The 17,271-nt window shown below is 49.0% G+C and overlaps 1 protein-coding gene across 3 annotated transcripts in view; it reads left to right on the forward strand.

Moving 5' to 3' along the window:
• The window catches only part of LOC119383985 (14-3-3 protein zeta), a 41,399-nt gene extending 28,881 nt beyond the window's left edge, over positions 1–12,518 (forward strand). For 2 of the 3 annotated variants that reach the window (XM_037652268.1, XM_037652266.1), the window contains exon 6: positions 8,596–10,376. In XM_037652268.1, coding sequence (XP_037508196.1) covers positions 8,596–8,655 — 60 coding nt within the window. In that variant the 3' untranslated portion in view covers positions 8,656–10,376. Of the gene's footprint in view, positions 1–8,595; positions 10,377–12,344 lie in introns of those variants that run through there. The other variant, XM_037652269.2, reaches the window with a different exon arrangement.
• The last annotated feature ends 4,753 nt before the right edge of the window (positions 12,519–17,271 follow it).

Consider the following 17,271-nt stretch of genomic DNA (forward strand, 5'->3'; position numbering starts at 1 on the left):
AGGTTGCCAGGTTCGCAGGTCCACATTAGCATTTCCAGTGCCTGTCGAACTTTGACAGGTCCTGCAAATGCTAATGTGGACTTAAGCATTGTTCGCACTGTGGGGTGGCTCAACACACTGCTTTTATTGAAATAGCAGTGTTCACGTGCACTGTGCACGAATTAGCTCATGTTGAATGGTTTTTACATATTTTTGTTTTCTTTTCTAAGAGTAAGCCTTCTTTGTTATACTGCTCCAAATTTGGGATTTCGGGCAAAAAAAATTCAGGTTTTTTTTTTTTTTCGCAACCTGCTCCAAATTTGGATTTTTGTGCTCCAAAAGCAACATTTTGCTGCTCCAAAAATTGCTCCAAACCCTATTTCGGCTGTTTCACCCCCGATTCAGCTAAAATGAGGCAGACAACCAAACCCCAGAGAACAATTCACAACACGTGATGAGTTAGGTAGGGCGTTGAAGGCGCTCAAAACACCTCGGATATTTTTTTAAGCATTACAAGTGATCTCTCGCATAGTTTACAATGCCATCACCATGAACAATGCCCAATGCGGCAGCGCTGCATGCCTCGGGTGCTCCACAAAATCGAGAAACAATCTATTGCTCCCCATGAGCACTTCCCAATATCCCCAGCGCTTGATGTCACCTGTGCGCAGCTGTAATGTCAGTAGGAGCATACACTGTCAGTCGTTGAACAAGGCCCTGCTTGTCTGTCGGTATGTATGTGCGCTCCCTGCTCTTCCTCATTGCACGAGGAGGAGCACTCTGCAAAGACCACTTGACAAACGGAGCATAGCATAGAAAAGAGCAAAACAAGAGATAACCAGATGCAGGTAGACTTCATTGTAGGCTTGTGCACAGCTGCAACACCAGAACTAAGTTTCGACCTCAGAGTGGTTTGGGGCCCTTAGAGTGACTGCCGAAATTGCACTGGGTTAGCTTTGGCGACTAGGCTATTGCAGTGGTGTGATAGCTGCTCCAAGAGGTGAAACCTGCTACATCCTGGTACATTTCGGCAGAAAACTAAATTTGCACAGCACATGCGCCAAGACGCCATTTCTGTGGCCTTTTGGAGAAAGATACAGCAGGCACTCTACGTGGTGACACAGGGGTGAGACAGCTGCGCATATTGTGCATTTTTGATACAATTCCGTTTTCCTGCGCCAAGCTGTTCCAAAAGCATGAAAATCGCAAAAATTGCGCCGAACTGCTCCAAAACAGCCTCGAAAGCCAGAATTTCGATGCCCACGTCAGCTTCGTTGGGAAAAAAGGCAGAGTTAACATCATGATTTTCTGAGTTGCGCCTATAAGAATGCCTGGGATATCAAGAAAATGAGACGTTCGCAAAACACGTAGACGCGCCCTACCGTGTTTCTATGCACCTTTCTAATGAGGGCTCCCACGATGCTGCGATAACCTCCTCTGGGTTGTTGTAAATGTGCGTGGCACCCCAAAATGTTCTGCTGTGCCTCGAGAGTGCTGCTGCTTCCCGCTAGGTTGAGTCTTCTGGCGCTATCAAGTGGCATGCGTAGCGGGAATGGTGCTCAGGTGCTTCGTTGCAACATTTTTAGAACAAATTCAGTTTCGCAGCTCCGCTCGCGTGTCAGCATAGGCGGTCGATGCGTGAACTTACGACGCTGCTGCTCCATTTTGCTTCACTTGCCGTAGCCCCTGGGATCGGATACGGCAACGCACCGTTGCTCTCAATGGCACATTGGCGAAGCTAATCGCGGATGCGACGCACCTGCCGCAGCGATCTCAGATGCGCGAGGAGTAGCAGCTTGACGCGTTGTGCATTTCTCTGTGCTTGCTTTCACTATACTCCGTGCGTGATTGTTTGCGAACGGTGATTGCTTGGGAAGCAGTTCTTACGACTTTACGTGTGAAAGGGACAAAGCTGAAGAATGTCATCTTGATACGCGTGTTAGCACGAGCGGCTCGGAAACGAACACTGGCCATCACTTCTCCGAATCAGGGCAGGGACTTTCCAAGAAATACAGTCGAGCCCGACTACATCGAACCCGTTTATATCAAATTATACCGTATATCGAACAGTTTCTAAACACAGTAAATTTACATTGAGACTATATAGCAAAAGTTGCTGTTACATCGAACGAAAATAGCAACGACAACCGATATATCAAACTCCATGTGCCTCAAAAGTGCCCCAGCAAGTTGGCTTTCCCTTGCGGTGGCGGGGAAAACTGCCGGCGCCACCCTAGAAAAAGTGGTTTAGACCCGGCTGTGCACGGGCGAACACCCCCTGCAAAAAAATTTTCCTGGCCTGCTCGCAGCGCTTACAGCCAATCGGAGGCCATCGTGCTTTCTCTGAGTCCAAGCAGAGGCGGTACAAGTGAGCGCCATTTTTTGTTTCTTTATGCTTGCGTGCCTGCTGCTGCCTCCTTTCCTCGAGTCCTCATTCAGCAGGGTCCGTGCTGGTGTTGTGTGTTGGCGCTCTGTGAACTTTTGGTGCCGCTGTCGTCATTGCTTGTGCAAAGAGGCAGAATTTGCCGTTCGCCGCGGAACTCCAAATCGTAAATCGAGTCGAGCGCGGTGAGAAGTCCGACCTCGCCGCCGCGTACGGATCGACATTCAACGAGTTCGTCAGTGCGGACGATGATGTGGGCCAGCTACAAGACAAGGACTACGTTGCAGACATCGTGCCAACCACGAGCCAAAGCGACAGCAATAAGGAAATTGACGATGGCCCATTGCCTACATCCTGCGAAGTGATTAGTGCACTTGCGTTGGTCCGGTGCTATTGCATGAATATAGAAGGCTGCTCCGACTCGTTGGACAACATGGAGGCGTGCGTGCTGTCGCAGGCAGCGAAGTTGTTGAAACAGAAGAAAATCCAGGACTATTTTGTTCCAAAGTAGGGCACGCAAGTAAGCCACCATGTTAACTACTTAACGGTCCTCTGTTTTATGACTTGCTTAGTATGACAAATCCAAGTGCATGAGCCAATGTCATTTTTGCCTGCACAGAAAAAATGCGACCGCCATAGTCGTGATCGATCCCGCAACCTTTGGGTCAGCAGCCGAGCACCGTAACCACTGTTCCACCGTGGCGGCTAAACAGATTGACGGCAATGGAATATTCGTACGAAAGGACAGCTAGACGTGTGAGATTGTACCATTATTATAGGTCATGTTTGATTCTTTTGATGTTCCTGGAGCTCAGCTTGTGAAATAATCTTTTTAAAACTGTCAAGTAGGGGTGTGCGAATATTTGAAATTTCGAATATTTTTCGAATAGTGTTTGCTATTCGATTCAATTCGCACTGAAATTTTACTATTCGAACTATTCGAACTTCCCAAAGACAAATGCAGTCAACGTCCGGTTAAAAGTGACCCCTTCAGATTTTCAATATGCTTCACCTCATTACATTCTCGTATTGCGGCAAAGCTGCCTTTCAAGGTCCGTTACGGTGGAACTTAGCCAAGAGACAGTCAACGTCGTTTGGAAGTGGTCCCTAGATTTTCAATATGCTTCACTTCATCATACCCCCGTATTGCGGCAAAGCTGCCTTTCAAGCTCCGTTACGGTCGAATTTAGGCAAGAGACAGTCAACGTCCGATTGGAAGTGGTCCCTAGATTTTCAATATGCTTCACCTCATTACAACCCCGTATTGCGGCAAAGCTGCCTTTCAAGGTCCGTTACGGTCGAACTTGGCCAAGAGACAGTCAACGTCCGTTTGGAAGTGGTCCCTAGATTTTCAATATGCTTCACCTCATCACACCCCCGTATTGCGGCAAAGCTGCCTATCAAGCTCCGCTACGGTCGCAAATGTATTAACTCAAGAAAACGCTGGTTCCACTATGGAGATGAAAGATGTGGCAGAGTTGGGGGCTCAATTAATGCTGTTTTTAACCTGAAATTTGGGCAGGAAGTCCAAAAATATCGGACGCCGAAGCTTTTTAGCATCCAAAATTTCTGATGTTCTTATATATCGACGTCTACGAGGCAGATTTGGAGCTCCGGACTTGAAGGGAGCACACCCTTGTCCGCCACATCAGTTGGGCTTCCACAGGAGTTGAAAGAGGAGGAGAGGCTGAGGAAATGGCATCTTTGCCTGTCACGTGTAAAGTGTTGTCAGCAACACTTTGGTTGCACCAAATCATCTACATAAATATAATTCAGCCTCTACATTGCCTCATTCTTGATAAGAAAGACATACTATGAAATATGACCCCACCAGCGCTTCATCAACCTAGCGAAAAGAAAACACTTTCATGTTGCTATCTCACAAGAACATACTTAGGGATTCTCTGCTACTTTTTCTGTAATTTTACTTCGAATTATTCGAAAAATGTTTGAGAAATATTCGAAAATTATTCGAAATTATTCGATTCGATTCGCACTCAATCTTTATTATTCGAATTTGCTTCGCACCCAAAATTTTACTATTCGCACAGCTCTACTGTCAAGGTTATTGAAAGAGTTTAAATCTCTGAATCTCGGTTGTCAGCCGCCGAAAGCTGCAGCGACGATAGGTCGGATGGGTGTTGTAGCAGACGATGCGTGAGGCGTGATTGATGCAAGATGGAACTGCAGCGCCGCTGGTTCTTGCGTCGACCGTCGCGTGCACTTCGGAGAGCAAGTGCCTATGGGGAGCTGCGAAACTGACCTGGTTCTAGAAACGTCGCTTCGTTGTGCGTAGCGTGTACCTCCGGTCACAATGGTTTTCGTGTCGACGCTGCTGCGTGTGGTCACCTACACGCACGTTTGCTGTGGGAGTTGCCCTTCTGTTGCCGCTGATCTATCACAGACGCGAACTCTTGGCCCTTCTTCGAGAGCTCCGCTCTTCCTTCGATTGCGCTCAACCATCTTTGGGTCGCACAACAAGTGTCACACACTACATTGACACCGGTCGTCATGTTCCCTTACGCCAAAGACCATATACAGTCAAATCTTGTTACAGCAAACCTCAGAATATCTTCAGATTAACGGCTATTCCGAAAATCCCCCTCCAAATGTCCATTAGTTTAATGTAAGTATATTTCACTACTGCGAATTTCAGAATGAATGTTTCATAACGTATTGAATTTTATCACTCTTGCATCTCCACAACACTTCAAAATTGTGAATTTAAAAAGTTACTCGCAACAGTGATAACAATACCGAACTCCACATGTGCCATTATCATCAGAATACCCACGCATTTCTCTATGCACCCATCCTATTGAAATGTGCGACAGCCCTATCGCCATCACCATTGCCTGTGCATAATTGTTTTCAGTGTCGGGCCTCGCCCCGTTGCCTTCTTTTCGTCAGGCAGCTCTGTCTGCATGCTTGTTACAGGGTTGTTTTCTCGTCTTTAGCTTGATGGTTATACGTTCACGACAAGCTCCGGAAGCAGCATGAAAAGAATGCAGTGACATTGAAAAATTCTATGCGAGTGACCTATGGGATAAGTCGCCGTAGATTACCCGTGCATGCGTTTCAACACTAGGCACAGTGCAGCGAGGTTTTCTGACTCTCCTAGTTCATCTTTGTGTAATTCTCGCGTGCCTCGCCTCTCCACATCAAGAAGTATCATTGCTGCATGCCAGCTCATGATGCATGTCATCCTCAAGGAGGGCGTTCGTCCAGACCCCACAAAGCTCTGCTCCTTGGCCGAATATCCAAAGCCTAATGCTATGAAGACAATAACCAAGCAACTTCATACGACAGTTTTTAAAATTGTTACACCACTGTGCAGCTAAGAAAGCACACAGCACATAACTACCGTATTTTCGCGATTGTAAGCACCCCCCGATTCTAAGCACCCCCCCTGTCTTCGCTAGAAAAAATTGGGAAAAAAGTTTGCTTGCGAATCTAAGCACCCCTCCCTTTTTTTTTTTTTCTGCGAGCATGGCGCAGCCGCCATGCGCGCTTTCTCGCCGCCAATCTCGGAAGCCATGTCTTGTGTTGCTACGTTCAGACAAGAGATGGCGGCACAGAAGTCGGCGGCGCTTGGTAAGTGCGGCAAGTCCGGACAGGTTGCGCTGGCATCGCGGGTGCGGAGTCGCGGACGGGCGTCGTGCCGGCGTGAGTTGCTTTGTCAGTTGTTCGTTTGATAGCCCTAACGGCGGTATGAGTGCGAAGAGGGCTTCCTACAACTTGAAGTTCAAGCGAGCTGCCATCGCGTTTGATGAGGACAATGGCAACCACAGTGCTGCAGCGGAATTCGGCGTGGATCGAGCCTGCATCATCAGGTGGAGGAAGCAGCGGGACCAGATTTTTAAGGGCGCCGCGACTCGTAAAAAGTTCACGGGACCGCGCAAGGGCCGACATCCACAACTTGAAGAGGAGGTCTGCGAGTTTGTTCGCAGCGAAAGAAAGAGGGGCTTCGCTGTCACTGCCGATGCGATCCAGACGAAAGCGATCGAGATCGCGAAAGGAATGCAGATTCCTCGTGCGGTGTTTCGTGCCAGCCGCGGCTGGGTGGAGCGCATGATGAGGAGGAATGGGTTTTCTTTGAGGCGCCGGACAACCATATGCCAAAAGCTGCCCGGTGACTTTGAGGATAAACTCATTGCTTTTCAGCAGTACGTTATGGATCTTCGCAGACAAAACTGCTACGATCTCGGCCAGATCGGCAACGCCGATGAGACGCCAGTGTTCTTTGACATGCCGAGAGCAAGCACTGTCAATGAAGTAGGAGCCCGGGAAGTTAGGGTAAAGACGACAGGATACGAGAAGCAACGTGTCACGGTGATGCTGTGCATCACAGCCGACGGCCGCAAGCTTCCCCCCTACATAATCCTGAAAAGGAAAAATATGCCAAAAAATGAATCCTTCCCGAAAGATGTCATCGTCCGAGTGCAGGACAAAGGATGGATGACAGCTGAACTGATGGAGGACTGGATCCGAGTCGTGTGGCAGCGGCGCCCGGGTGCACTGCTTTGCGGACCATCAGGCATGCGATCTATGCTTCTTTTAGATGCATTTCGCGGCCACCTTACCCCCGAGGTAAAGACCAAGCTGCAAAAGACCAACTGCGACTTGGTCGTCATTCCAGGGGGCATGACGCCAGTGCTACAACCCCTGGACGTCTCGGTCAACAAGCCGTTTAAGGCCCACCTTCGACAAGAGTATGAAGAGTGGGTCCGGAACCCCGACCGGCAAAAAACGCCAACGGGAAAGCTGCAGAAAGCGTCCCCATCAGCGATAGCTACGTGCATTTCGGACGCGTGGAAGAAGATCAAAGTTGACGTTGTCGTCAAATCGTTTAAGAAGTGTTCTATAAGTAACAACTTAGACGGCACCGAAGACGATCTGCTGTGGGACACCGAGAGCGGCAGCTCAAATGGTGCGACGGACTCGAGTGGTGCAACGGACTCCAGCGGCAGTGAGAGTGACTGACCGCAGACACAAGTGGTGGGTTCACTGCCTGCACTTATTTTTAGCACTTATATTTTTTATTTTTACTGTTTTCGAAATAAAATGTGATTTCTCACACCCATCTCGTTGAAATATAGCCGCGAAAAAGGGTTGGGCCGTGCGGTCATTTTTTTCGATTTCTCGAATCTAAGCACCCCCTCTCACTTTTAGTATCGCGATCGTGAAAAAAAGGGGGTGCTTAGAATCGAGTAAATACGGTAGTTAAGTGTTCACCCATCTCCTGTGCATAATTTGCATCAAGCTACGTGGGTAACTGTGGCAAGATCTTTTTTTAGGCCAAGGGTACAATGCAGCAGTGGCTGTGACAGGATGACCCTAGTGTGTGACTGTACATTCTAGCATTATGCAAGGCTACTATAAGATTGCAGTTGGCTTTGATCCAACCTGAAATGGCACGGGACACAATGTTGGCTCCTGCAAGCAAGGAAAGCCCTTCCTTGTTGCCACTTTTGCTTCATGGTTCAGGTGCCAGATCCGGCCTTGTGTGCTGAATGGAACAAAAGTGCATTAGCGGGGCCATGTTATGCAGCGAACATGTGTTGTCAAAAAGCCAACTCTATGGGATTGCACGGGTTTTCTATATGCATTTATGCATAGGCCTATCATTCACAATTAGGGCAGATCACGGTGCATGTTCAGGGTTGGCAGCATCGCATGGAAAATTGATATATGTAAAAAATGTTTTGCTGTTAAAGCGAAACAGCTTAAACTGAGATTTTTTTCATCACTGTACAGCAGTTTATTCTGCAATCATAGGTTCATTATTAAAAGCTTTCATTTCTGAAGCTTGCATCGAAATCGTCTGCGCTTGAATATCAGTGTGGCGTCACAAATTTCGAAGCATTTCTAGCTTTCATAGTTTGGCCACATTGGCTCTATGAAATTTGCTGAAACGTGGTATGTTAAGTTTGTGGCGAACATCAGAAAATGGTGTACTTCATTTATTACAGACGAAAGACGAAGCATGTAGGCACAAGTAGGCGCTGTTAAATTTATGATGTTGCACGAGTTCAGTGTGGGAACTTAAGGTGGCATCACCACCCGCATTTTTTTTGTGGGTTTCTTCTCTACCAAGTGTTCAGCTTTTGGTATTGGTAGTTTTCTCTTTTGTGTGCCTTCAAAGGCAGTTTCAGTGGAACTCTTATGCTGTTTTTGCCAATGCTGTGGGCATGCCAGGCTGGTGACGAGTGTCGTGTTGTTGTGCTGTGCAGCTCTGGACGTCGGACACCCAAGGGGACGGCGACGAGCAGCAGGAAGGTGGTGACAATTGATCCTCGTGTGTGCGCCGAGCCCCTTCCGCGTGCATTCCCATCGCGCCGCGGCCGCCCCAGCAGCAACGCCGACACCGTCGCCCCTCACAGCAGCCGGCCGATGGCGATGCTGCTGCTGCCGACGTCGCCGCCGCCGCTGCCGCCGCCCTCCTCCCCTCCCTCCTCACCGTCCTCCCTTTCTTCCTACTGCCGCCGCCTCTGGTCGTCGTGGTCTTTGCCGCCGCCGCGCCTCACCTCACCTCCTGACTATCGTTTTGTTCGTCTCGTTTCGTGTCCACCACGTGGAAGGCACCCCTCGTTTTCTGTATATCTTGTCTTGCCAAACCTCACCCGAGGGGGAAAGGGTCTCGATACAGAGCAAGCTTCGTCGGGCGGTCACGTTGTGTGATGTCACTTTTTGAGCCGTGCTGTGTGTAGTGTTGCGGCCGCCTAAGTCCCCCCTCCTCCTCGAGCTTGTTTTTTTTTTCCCCTTCCCACATCTAGAGGGGGAGGAATGCCAGCTGGTCCAATGTTTTGTGCTCCCATGTTTATTTTTCTTCCGTTTGCAAACAGAATATCGTCCCCTTAAAGCGCGCCTTGTTTCTAATGGGGGTTGTGTTCGTGGCCCCTTCGGTGGGGGTACTCGCGCCTTCTCGGATAGCTGATCCCCTTGTTGCTCTTACCCAGAGAGTTGGAAGAACCCCACCCCACGCGTTTTTGTTCCCTTGCGGTTGTGCCTAGGTGTTTTTCGTCGGGGAGGTTGGCCGAAGTAACTCCAAGTGCCCCTCCCAGCAAACCCACCTGCCGTTTGTTCACTGCTGTTTCGGTTTGTCAGATCCACTGTAGCCAAAAGAGGAAGCATCTCTCCTCCCTCCCTCTGTTGAGACAGTTTCTTGGAGAGAGCTTTGACAGCAAGAATCCCAAGTCTTCCGTTCTTTTCTCTTATGCGTTTTTATTTTAAATTCTTTCCTGGACGAGGGGAGGGAGTGTTTACCCGGGCTGGACTTTTTCCCACACGTGGCACTGGGCTGAGGCAGTGTGTGCAAGTCTATACTCAGATAAGAGAAAACTTAGGTTTAACATTTCTTTCGAAGGAAGATTCGTGCCTCCTGTTGGACGACGCGACGGCAGCGACCACTTTATTTCTCTCTCCTGCCACTACCCTTGTCTCGGACATAATTTTTTAAGTGTTCAGGTTCGTGTACAGCTTTTTTTTTTTCTGTCCTTCAACTGTTTTTGTTAGTTCATTTTTTTCTAGGAGGATGACGTTCTAGTGATGCGCAGAGCTTTTTATTTGTTCAATAAAGATCGAGAAGGCAGGGGGAGGGATTGCATAGAATAGGAAAAAAAAACGATGCGCGGCGGCCTTCTTTACTCCGCCTTAACGTAGGAAGTGCTTCTTTCTTTTCCATGGAATATAAGGGAGGGGCCAGCGAATGCCTGCGACCACCACTACTGTATTTATGATCTTCCGTAGCCGACCACTTTGTTTCGAAGCAGTCACTCCTGTTGACATCTCGTTTTCACATGTTGGACTCTATGCTCCCCCACAACTTGGACTTTTTCTCCTTGCCCTCCCTTGCCCCTTCCTTCTCCCTCCTCGCAGCAGCATCGTTATATTAAAAAAAGAACATTGTCATTTACTGGAGCTGTCACCCAATTCCTTTTGTTTGCCCTCCTGTTTGCGCATACAGTGTACTGAGAACTGATGATGGAAGAGAAACGTGTGCCCTTGATTTCGATCCCCGGTGGTGGTTTTTCCTTCAATTTTTTTTTTCCTACACGCTAGCGCGTCTCGTGTTTTGCTGTGCAAAGCCTTGCGTGTGAAACGCTGGCAAGTGTCTCTGTGGCCGTTGCATCATCGGGTACCCGTCCTCCCCGAAGACTTCTAAAGTGATGCACACGTGTTGTCCGAGGTGGCATCAGACGTGCCGGTTTGTCTGGCCTGTCGGGCCAGGAAGCCTGGCAGTTTGGTAGCCAATGACGGATAACGGATTCGACAACCACACACAAACCCCCCTCCTGCGGCTGTAAGAGTTCCCGGATGTGTGGACCAGTTGCAGCAGCAGCGGCGGCGATGGTCTCAAGTAGTGCTTCCTCGGTGCCATAGCGTTTCACGCGTTGCTGTTAATGTTGAGCAGGCAGGCTGCTAATCCATTTCGGCCCTTGCGAAAACTTTACCACCGGCCTTTCCACAGCCATCGGCTGGCTGCGGTGACGTTTTGTGGGGAGAAAGGCTGTTCACAAATGCAGTTGTAATAATTGGGAGTACCACAATCTGAGTCTCATGTGAGGTTCAGTAACGTAGTACCTTGAAACTAAAAGTACCCTAGCTTTCTTGCACTGCACAGCATTGACAGTGGGTGTACAACTTGAGCTTGAAGGACCGCTTGCCATTGCCATGTATCAAGTATGTCGGTAAAGTGATGTTCAACCAAGGAGTTGTAACTTTCGGAGACTGTGCAGATGTTCTCTTGTGTGGGACACATTAATATGGGGCCCCAGGATATTGGCTGTAGTTGTGGTTTAGCACACCTTCAGAAGACATCACCGCTAGTCTGAAGGTGCCATATAGTTGATGCAGCGCAATAACAAAGTGGGACCTCATTTTGTATTGTACAGTGGTACGGAGAAGCCCAAACTGTTCTCGTATTCTGGTCAAGCGAGGCGGTGGAGGAGGTTTGTACGAGCCAGTGACAGGATCACTTGCGATGTTTGCTCAAGGAACCGTTAATTAGCCACAATTGGAGGCCATGTTCAGGGGCTGTCAAGGAAAGGCATAATTTATCATAGCGACCGAAACCGCGTAGTCTTTTTTTTTTTTTTTTCACTGCTGCAGTTAAACAGACGTTGGGCTCGATGCTGTGTGCATTTGGCGGTGTTTGACTCGGAATTTGTTGTAATGATACTTGGTAGCTTTACTGGCTGTTCAGATAGAAAGCACGACGACCTCACAAGCGCCAGTTGCTTTGGCAGCACGTGCTCGAACGCGGAAGGGCGTGCCGGCACTGCACTGTCGACCTCATTACATAGAGGTCCTGTGCGTAAAATACGCACTATTGTACAGTGCGGGGTGCTCTATGCATGCGTACTCGTGTAGTAGAGAATGTGCGAGTTAGCTCGAAACATACTATTGCTAGTCTTTGCAGTAAGTAGATGGTGGCGCTGTCTCCTCTACAAGCACGTGCAGCGCATTCATATAGCGCCAGCTGGCCCAGTCTTGCCCCTTATAATTGCCAGCAGACGGTGTACTGCCTATCGAGTGTACCTTTCAGCAGTTAACCGTACACTGCACGTCTTCTGACGCGTGCAATTCCAGATCTTTACTTTCGAAGGCGTTCCAAATATCCGAGCAGCTACATTTTGCGGGAACTACTTTGATGAGCGTCTGTTGGGCTACTGGCGTTTCTGCACCATTCGAGGCGTAGCAAAACGTGGAGTCTTCGTACGGCCCAATGGTTGCGCGAACTCGCTGAAGCACTCGTACGTCTTAATGCGCGGGAGCGACTGGCGCGATCTGTAGTGCTGCTGTGGCGGCCGCACGACATAAGAAAAGGCTAAGAATACCGCAACCAGTAACTCGTAGCCTGACGATTCCGGTCAGATTGTAGGGACCGCTTGCGGATCCCTTCCCATGTAAAGTTGCTTGTCACGCTTAGCGTCCCGTGCTGGCCGGGCTGCTGAACCGTTGCCTGTCTCTCTCTTTGCAGCGACGTGAGTGTAGCCGAGTCGACAACCGGGGTGTAGAAAACTTTGTCGCCGGACACGTGGCCTCGATTGCTGGGACAGTTGTTTGTAACGCGGGAGGCGGCGGCCGTCTTCTGTCGCCTTGCGGGGAGGAAGGCAGAATAAATGTTTTGTGCAAGTTTTTACCTGTACCCACGGTGACAGTGTGGCGGTGGTTTCTCTGCCGGTCTATCTATACGGCAAATAGCGGGGCGTGTAGTGAACCGAGCCTCTAATCCTTCGTGGCCAGAAGCATAAGAGGTATTCACACAAGTTAGAAATCTGCTGGGGATAAAGGCGGAGCTTAGTGACGTCAGCTGACGGGGACAATTCCCCGCGAAAGTCCCCCCGCTCACACGCTAAGTATTTCGCGTGGTTTTGTCGTCGCAAGCCCGGACTGAAAGAAGTGCCATTCTTCACGAGGTCTTTGACGGCGGCTGTTTTTTTTTTGCTTCTGCTGAAGAAATTGTGCACAGCATTTCGGATCAGTCAACTTCGGTACTAATCTGTGAGACTTTGGTCTTGTAGTCGAGTAATAGGGAATGAGCCTTTCGATGTTGGTCGGCTGTGTTAACGAAGAAATGCAGTTATCAGTTTTTTTTTTTTACACGAGAGCGGAAGAAATGTCTCCTCTTGATGCTTAGAGATCTCTAAAAGTACGGTATAACCTCGTGCATGAGAACTGTGGGGTGTGCGAGAGCAAGCAACGCTCCACCAAACGTCTAGAAAGCTTGTTCCGACATATTGTTTGCTGCTTTTCATCATTGATGTACTACTACAAACATACGTTATGCTGCTTTCTTTTTTCTCAAGTCGTTATTGACAGCGGCAAAATGCTCAAAAATCATCCCATTCGAACAAAGTTATGTGACCGATATATGGTCCAAAGTGGAGGTAGCGCTCTGCCATCTAGTTGAAAATTGCCTCACGCGTAGCATTCAGCAGGCCTCGGACGCATGTTCTCAACGATCGAAACAATCTGCGTCGTCGAAAGACGATAGTCATCTGCCGGCAGTATTACACGAGTCCTGGCCTCGTACGCAGCCACCCGTGAAGCTGTTCTCACTGCGTTGTCTGTGCATGACCTGTAGAGTGGGTTGTATTTCATTAAGCGGCCATGTAGGTTTTGCCTTGCCTCAGACAGCGCCTCCTCTGTTGAATTGGCCGCTTCTGGCTGGTATTGATAAAATAGAGGCGCTGCGTGAGTTACGGACGCCATCTGGCAGTGGCGTCGGGAAGCATGAGCTTGTGCAGAAACCAGGGCCACTGCCAGGTGGCACCACCATATCGTTGGCAGAGGGCTTTTTCGTGCATAGTATCGCATTTTCAGCGCAGCCTAAGAAACACTGGGGTCTTTAGAATTACGTATCTATGTGTTTTCTAGTAAATGAACACACCACCTAATACTTGTGTATTGATGTTGCGCCTCAGATATGCATAATTGCTTTTTGATGGAAAATGTTCACAAGTATGAACGCAGCTACCAGTTCAAGATGGCTGGGCGTTCAGCAAGTGCCTAAACTTTGGCCGGTTGTCAGAATCGTTGTGACAGACAGACGGACAGACCAAATTTCTGCGTTCGAGTATTCCAAGAAAGACTTATCTCCTGAAAAAAAAATTTCGGCTATAGCGGCTGCCGTGGCCGCGGCCAACAAACCTGCAAAGCGATTGCAAAACTGTTGCTACAGTAGGAGCAACTGCGCCAAACACCTGCCCGAAAATTCTCCTACACCGCGGGGTATCGTTTGTCCTCTCGGGGGGGGGGGGGGGGGAGAGGTGTTGAGGTCCCAGTCTCCGAGGAGGAGGCGCGGGGGGGGGGGGGGGTCGCGCTCACTCACAAATCCTTGACGTCGCTATCACGTGATCCGCAATCCCCCCTTGTACCCCGCCGATTGCTCCCTCGTGTGAATGATCCCTGTGCTTGGTCCTGAGCAGAGCTTCCAAAATACTAATTAGCGTTAGTTTACCCAGTGAAGATGGCCCCCTACCAAGTAGATATTTCTTCAAATGCAGTGCAGACACACGGGGCGGTTCAGTCGCTGTGAATCGTGCCGGAATAAGTGATTGTGCAAGTTAGTGTCTCATTAATTTGACGATCTTAATTGTTACAACTGATACCACGCATGGTTCCAACGTCTTCCCCAACATTCGCTATTGGCGACATATTGGTGTGAGCAATGTTGACTGTCCATCATGATCATGACGTGGAAAGGCTGGAGCTTCGATTGCATTGTATGTCTCATTTGAGCCGCTGACAATTTCCTCCAACGTGTCGACGAGAAATTGCACCCGCAGGTCGCAGTATTGCTCAGAATTCTCATGTGCGATGCGCACAACGTGTGTGCGTATCGCGCGCTGACTTGCAGCGTGAATTGCACATAAGTGTTCCCGACCACGGTGGTTAGCACGCTTGGGTCTCGCTAGCGGGGGTTCATATCGCAGCGGAACCTCCGAGATGGCAACAACTTTTATTTCGAAAGCAGGCAGACTGGAGATGGCTGCTTCGTCATCACCGCGAGCAACAGTCCGGATGCCTTCAATACTCGAGCACGCTGAATAGAGAATTTTAGCGTGTACGGTATTTCAGTATACGCAGAAGTGTTTGCGGAATACCGGGTCATCGAAAGATGGCGCCGGTACCTCGTGGCGCTTCGGACAACTGTAGACCAAGAAGTTAAACAAATACTGGAGCGGAAGGTCTCGCTACTGGGCAGCAAGTGTGAAGCTAGCATTTGTCCATACTTTACCTCTGATGATGATGATGAAAACATTCCTTTATTAAAGTGCAAAGAAAGCGGGGAGGGTCCCTATTCCGGGACTCGTATGACAACCTCTGCCATAGCCCGGGCCCGCTGGACGAGCGCCCGACAGACCTCGGGGGGGGGGGGGGGGGAAGCGTCGTCGCGAAGGATGCCTTCCCAATGCTCTGGGACTGGGTTAGGAATGGACCGAAGGATTGGTGGGAGGGGAGGGAAGTAGGCAGTGGTGCACTGTACGGTGACGTGAAAGGTTGTGGGCATGTCGCCACTCTAGCGCTGCTGTCGTTCAGCCACCGTGGGAATGATGGGTAGTACACGGATTTGCCTAGTCTTCGTACTTGCGGGCTTCGAACGCGTTTGTGGCTTTGTTTATTGCTGTGTTTTGGTTTTCTTTCGTATGAAAGAATGGATCGTTGTGAACTTCGTGACCAGATTTGAATTGGTGAGCCTAAAAAAAGTTAAGTGGTGAAGTGCAACTGCTGAACGTTTGCTGAACTTCGTCTTGCGACAAAGCGGATACAGGCGAAGCCGAGCCAAACGGAGCCTGAAGTACGAAGTTTAGACAAATACGTGTACTACCCATCATTCCCTTGCTGGCTGAAGAGCCATGCGTTGCAGCTCCCATAGACACTAACGCCAGAGTTCCCTCTAGTAAGTATTGTAGGAAACTCTACGGGCGCCACATCCTGGACAGGCATCGGTGTAGACGGTTTCGCTGTTTGTAAACAAACTGGCGTGCACCGAACGGCCTGCCCAAGAAGACTTCCGGTGCGCCACTTCCGGTAATACTTTTTCAATGGTCCCGGCGGTGTTTCTTGGTGTGTTTGAGTTTGTTGCTCTATTATTTCTGGCGCATTCCTTCAGATGTGTATAGAGCGATGTCTAGCGTCTACATGAAGGGGCTCGACGACGTCGCACGGGTGAGGTACAAGCAGAAACTGCAGCCGCGAGAAGAATTTCCTGATCCGCTGGATAGAGAATAGGGATGGTCGATTAAAATTTTTAATCGATTAATCGTTAATCGTTAATCAATTTAGCCTTTAATCGATTAATTGCTTTCGGTGGAATCTTTTAATCGATTAATCGATTAAAATTGATTAACGATTAACGATTAATCGTTAATCGTTAATCAATTTAGCCTTTAATCGATTAATTGCTTTCGGTGGAATCTTTTAATCGATTAATCGATTAATCGACATTTTTAATGGGTGCTTTAAAACCGATATCTCTTTGTTTGAGAGGCATCGTTCGTGTTTAATATGGGCACAAATCTTTTTATTAGACGCGTTGACGATCCAAAATTCCCACTTTCGAAAGTGTCGACGACGGGCCCCTTGTGTCCAGTGTGCGAAAATTCGCACTTTCGCGCACTGGACACAAGGGGCCCGTCGTCGTTGGTTGATGTCGCGGATTCAAGAATCTGCGGCCATCATCCCTGGACTATTCGGCAGCAGGTCGTATTTTCTCGAAGCCTGCCTACTCGAGCTCATCGAAACCGGAGGTGCGTTCGGGGACCACACTGGTTGGAAAGTCGCACTTGAAACATGCAGTGTGGCGGAGGGTGAGGAAATCCCGAGAAAGGTAAAAGAGAGACGAGGAGAAATTAAATAAGATGCTCGCTCTAGTAAGCAAAGCATCTTTTCTCGGTTTGTCGGTTAGATATTGTGGAAGCCCTACATAATACTATAATTGCGGACTGACGCGATCTTTTTCTTGAGGTCACCTATGCAGAGAGAGAGAGAATAAGGATGAAAGAAAGGCAGGGAGGTTAACCAGGGCTGAGCCCGGTAGGCTACCCTGCACTGGGAAAGGGGGAGGGGTGCAGAGATTACACAGAAATATACTGGCCTCAAACAGACCATCCGTACAGGCAACTGCGGGAAATGGTAGGAAAGATTACCTTTAGGGGCTCGTTTTTCTTTGTTAGACGCAAAATTAATTAGAATTAACAGACAATAATGCGAAGGAATGTATAGGGGATGTTAACGGTGTATGACAAAGAAAAACGAGCCCCTAAAAGTCACCTTCTTTCCTTCATTCATAGCGAGGGTCTCGTTCTGGCAGACTTGGTGCCTTCAGGTAGCATGCGAGGGATTATTGGTCAGCTGCCAGCTCGTAAAAAAAGGTCACTTGCTACGTGACGCCAAAAGGC

The sequence above is a fragment of the Rhipicephalus sanguineus genome, chromosome 2, assembly GCF_013339695.2.
Source record: "Rhipicephalus sanguineus isolate Rsan-2018 chromosome 2, BIME_Rsan_1.4, whole genome shotgun sequence".
Lineage (NCBI taxonomy): Eukaryota > Metazoa > Arthropoda > Arachnida > Ixodida > Ixodidae > Rhipicephalus > Rhipicephalus sanguineus.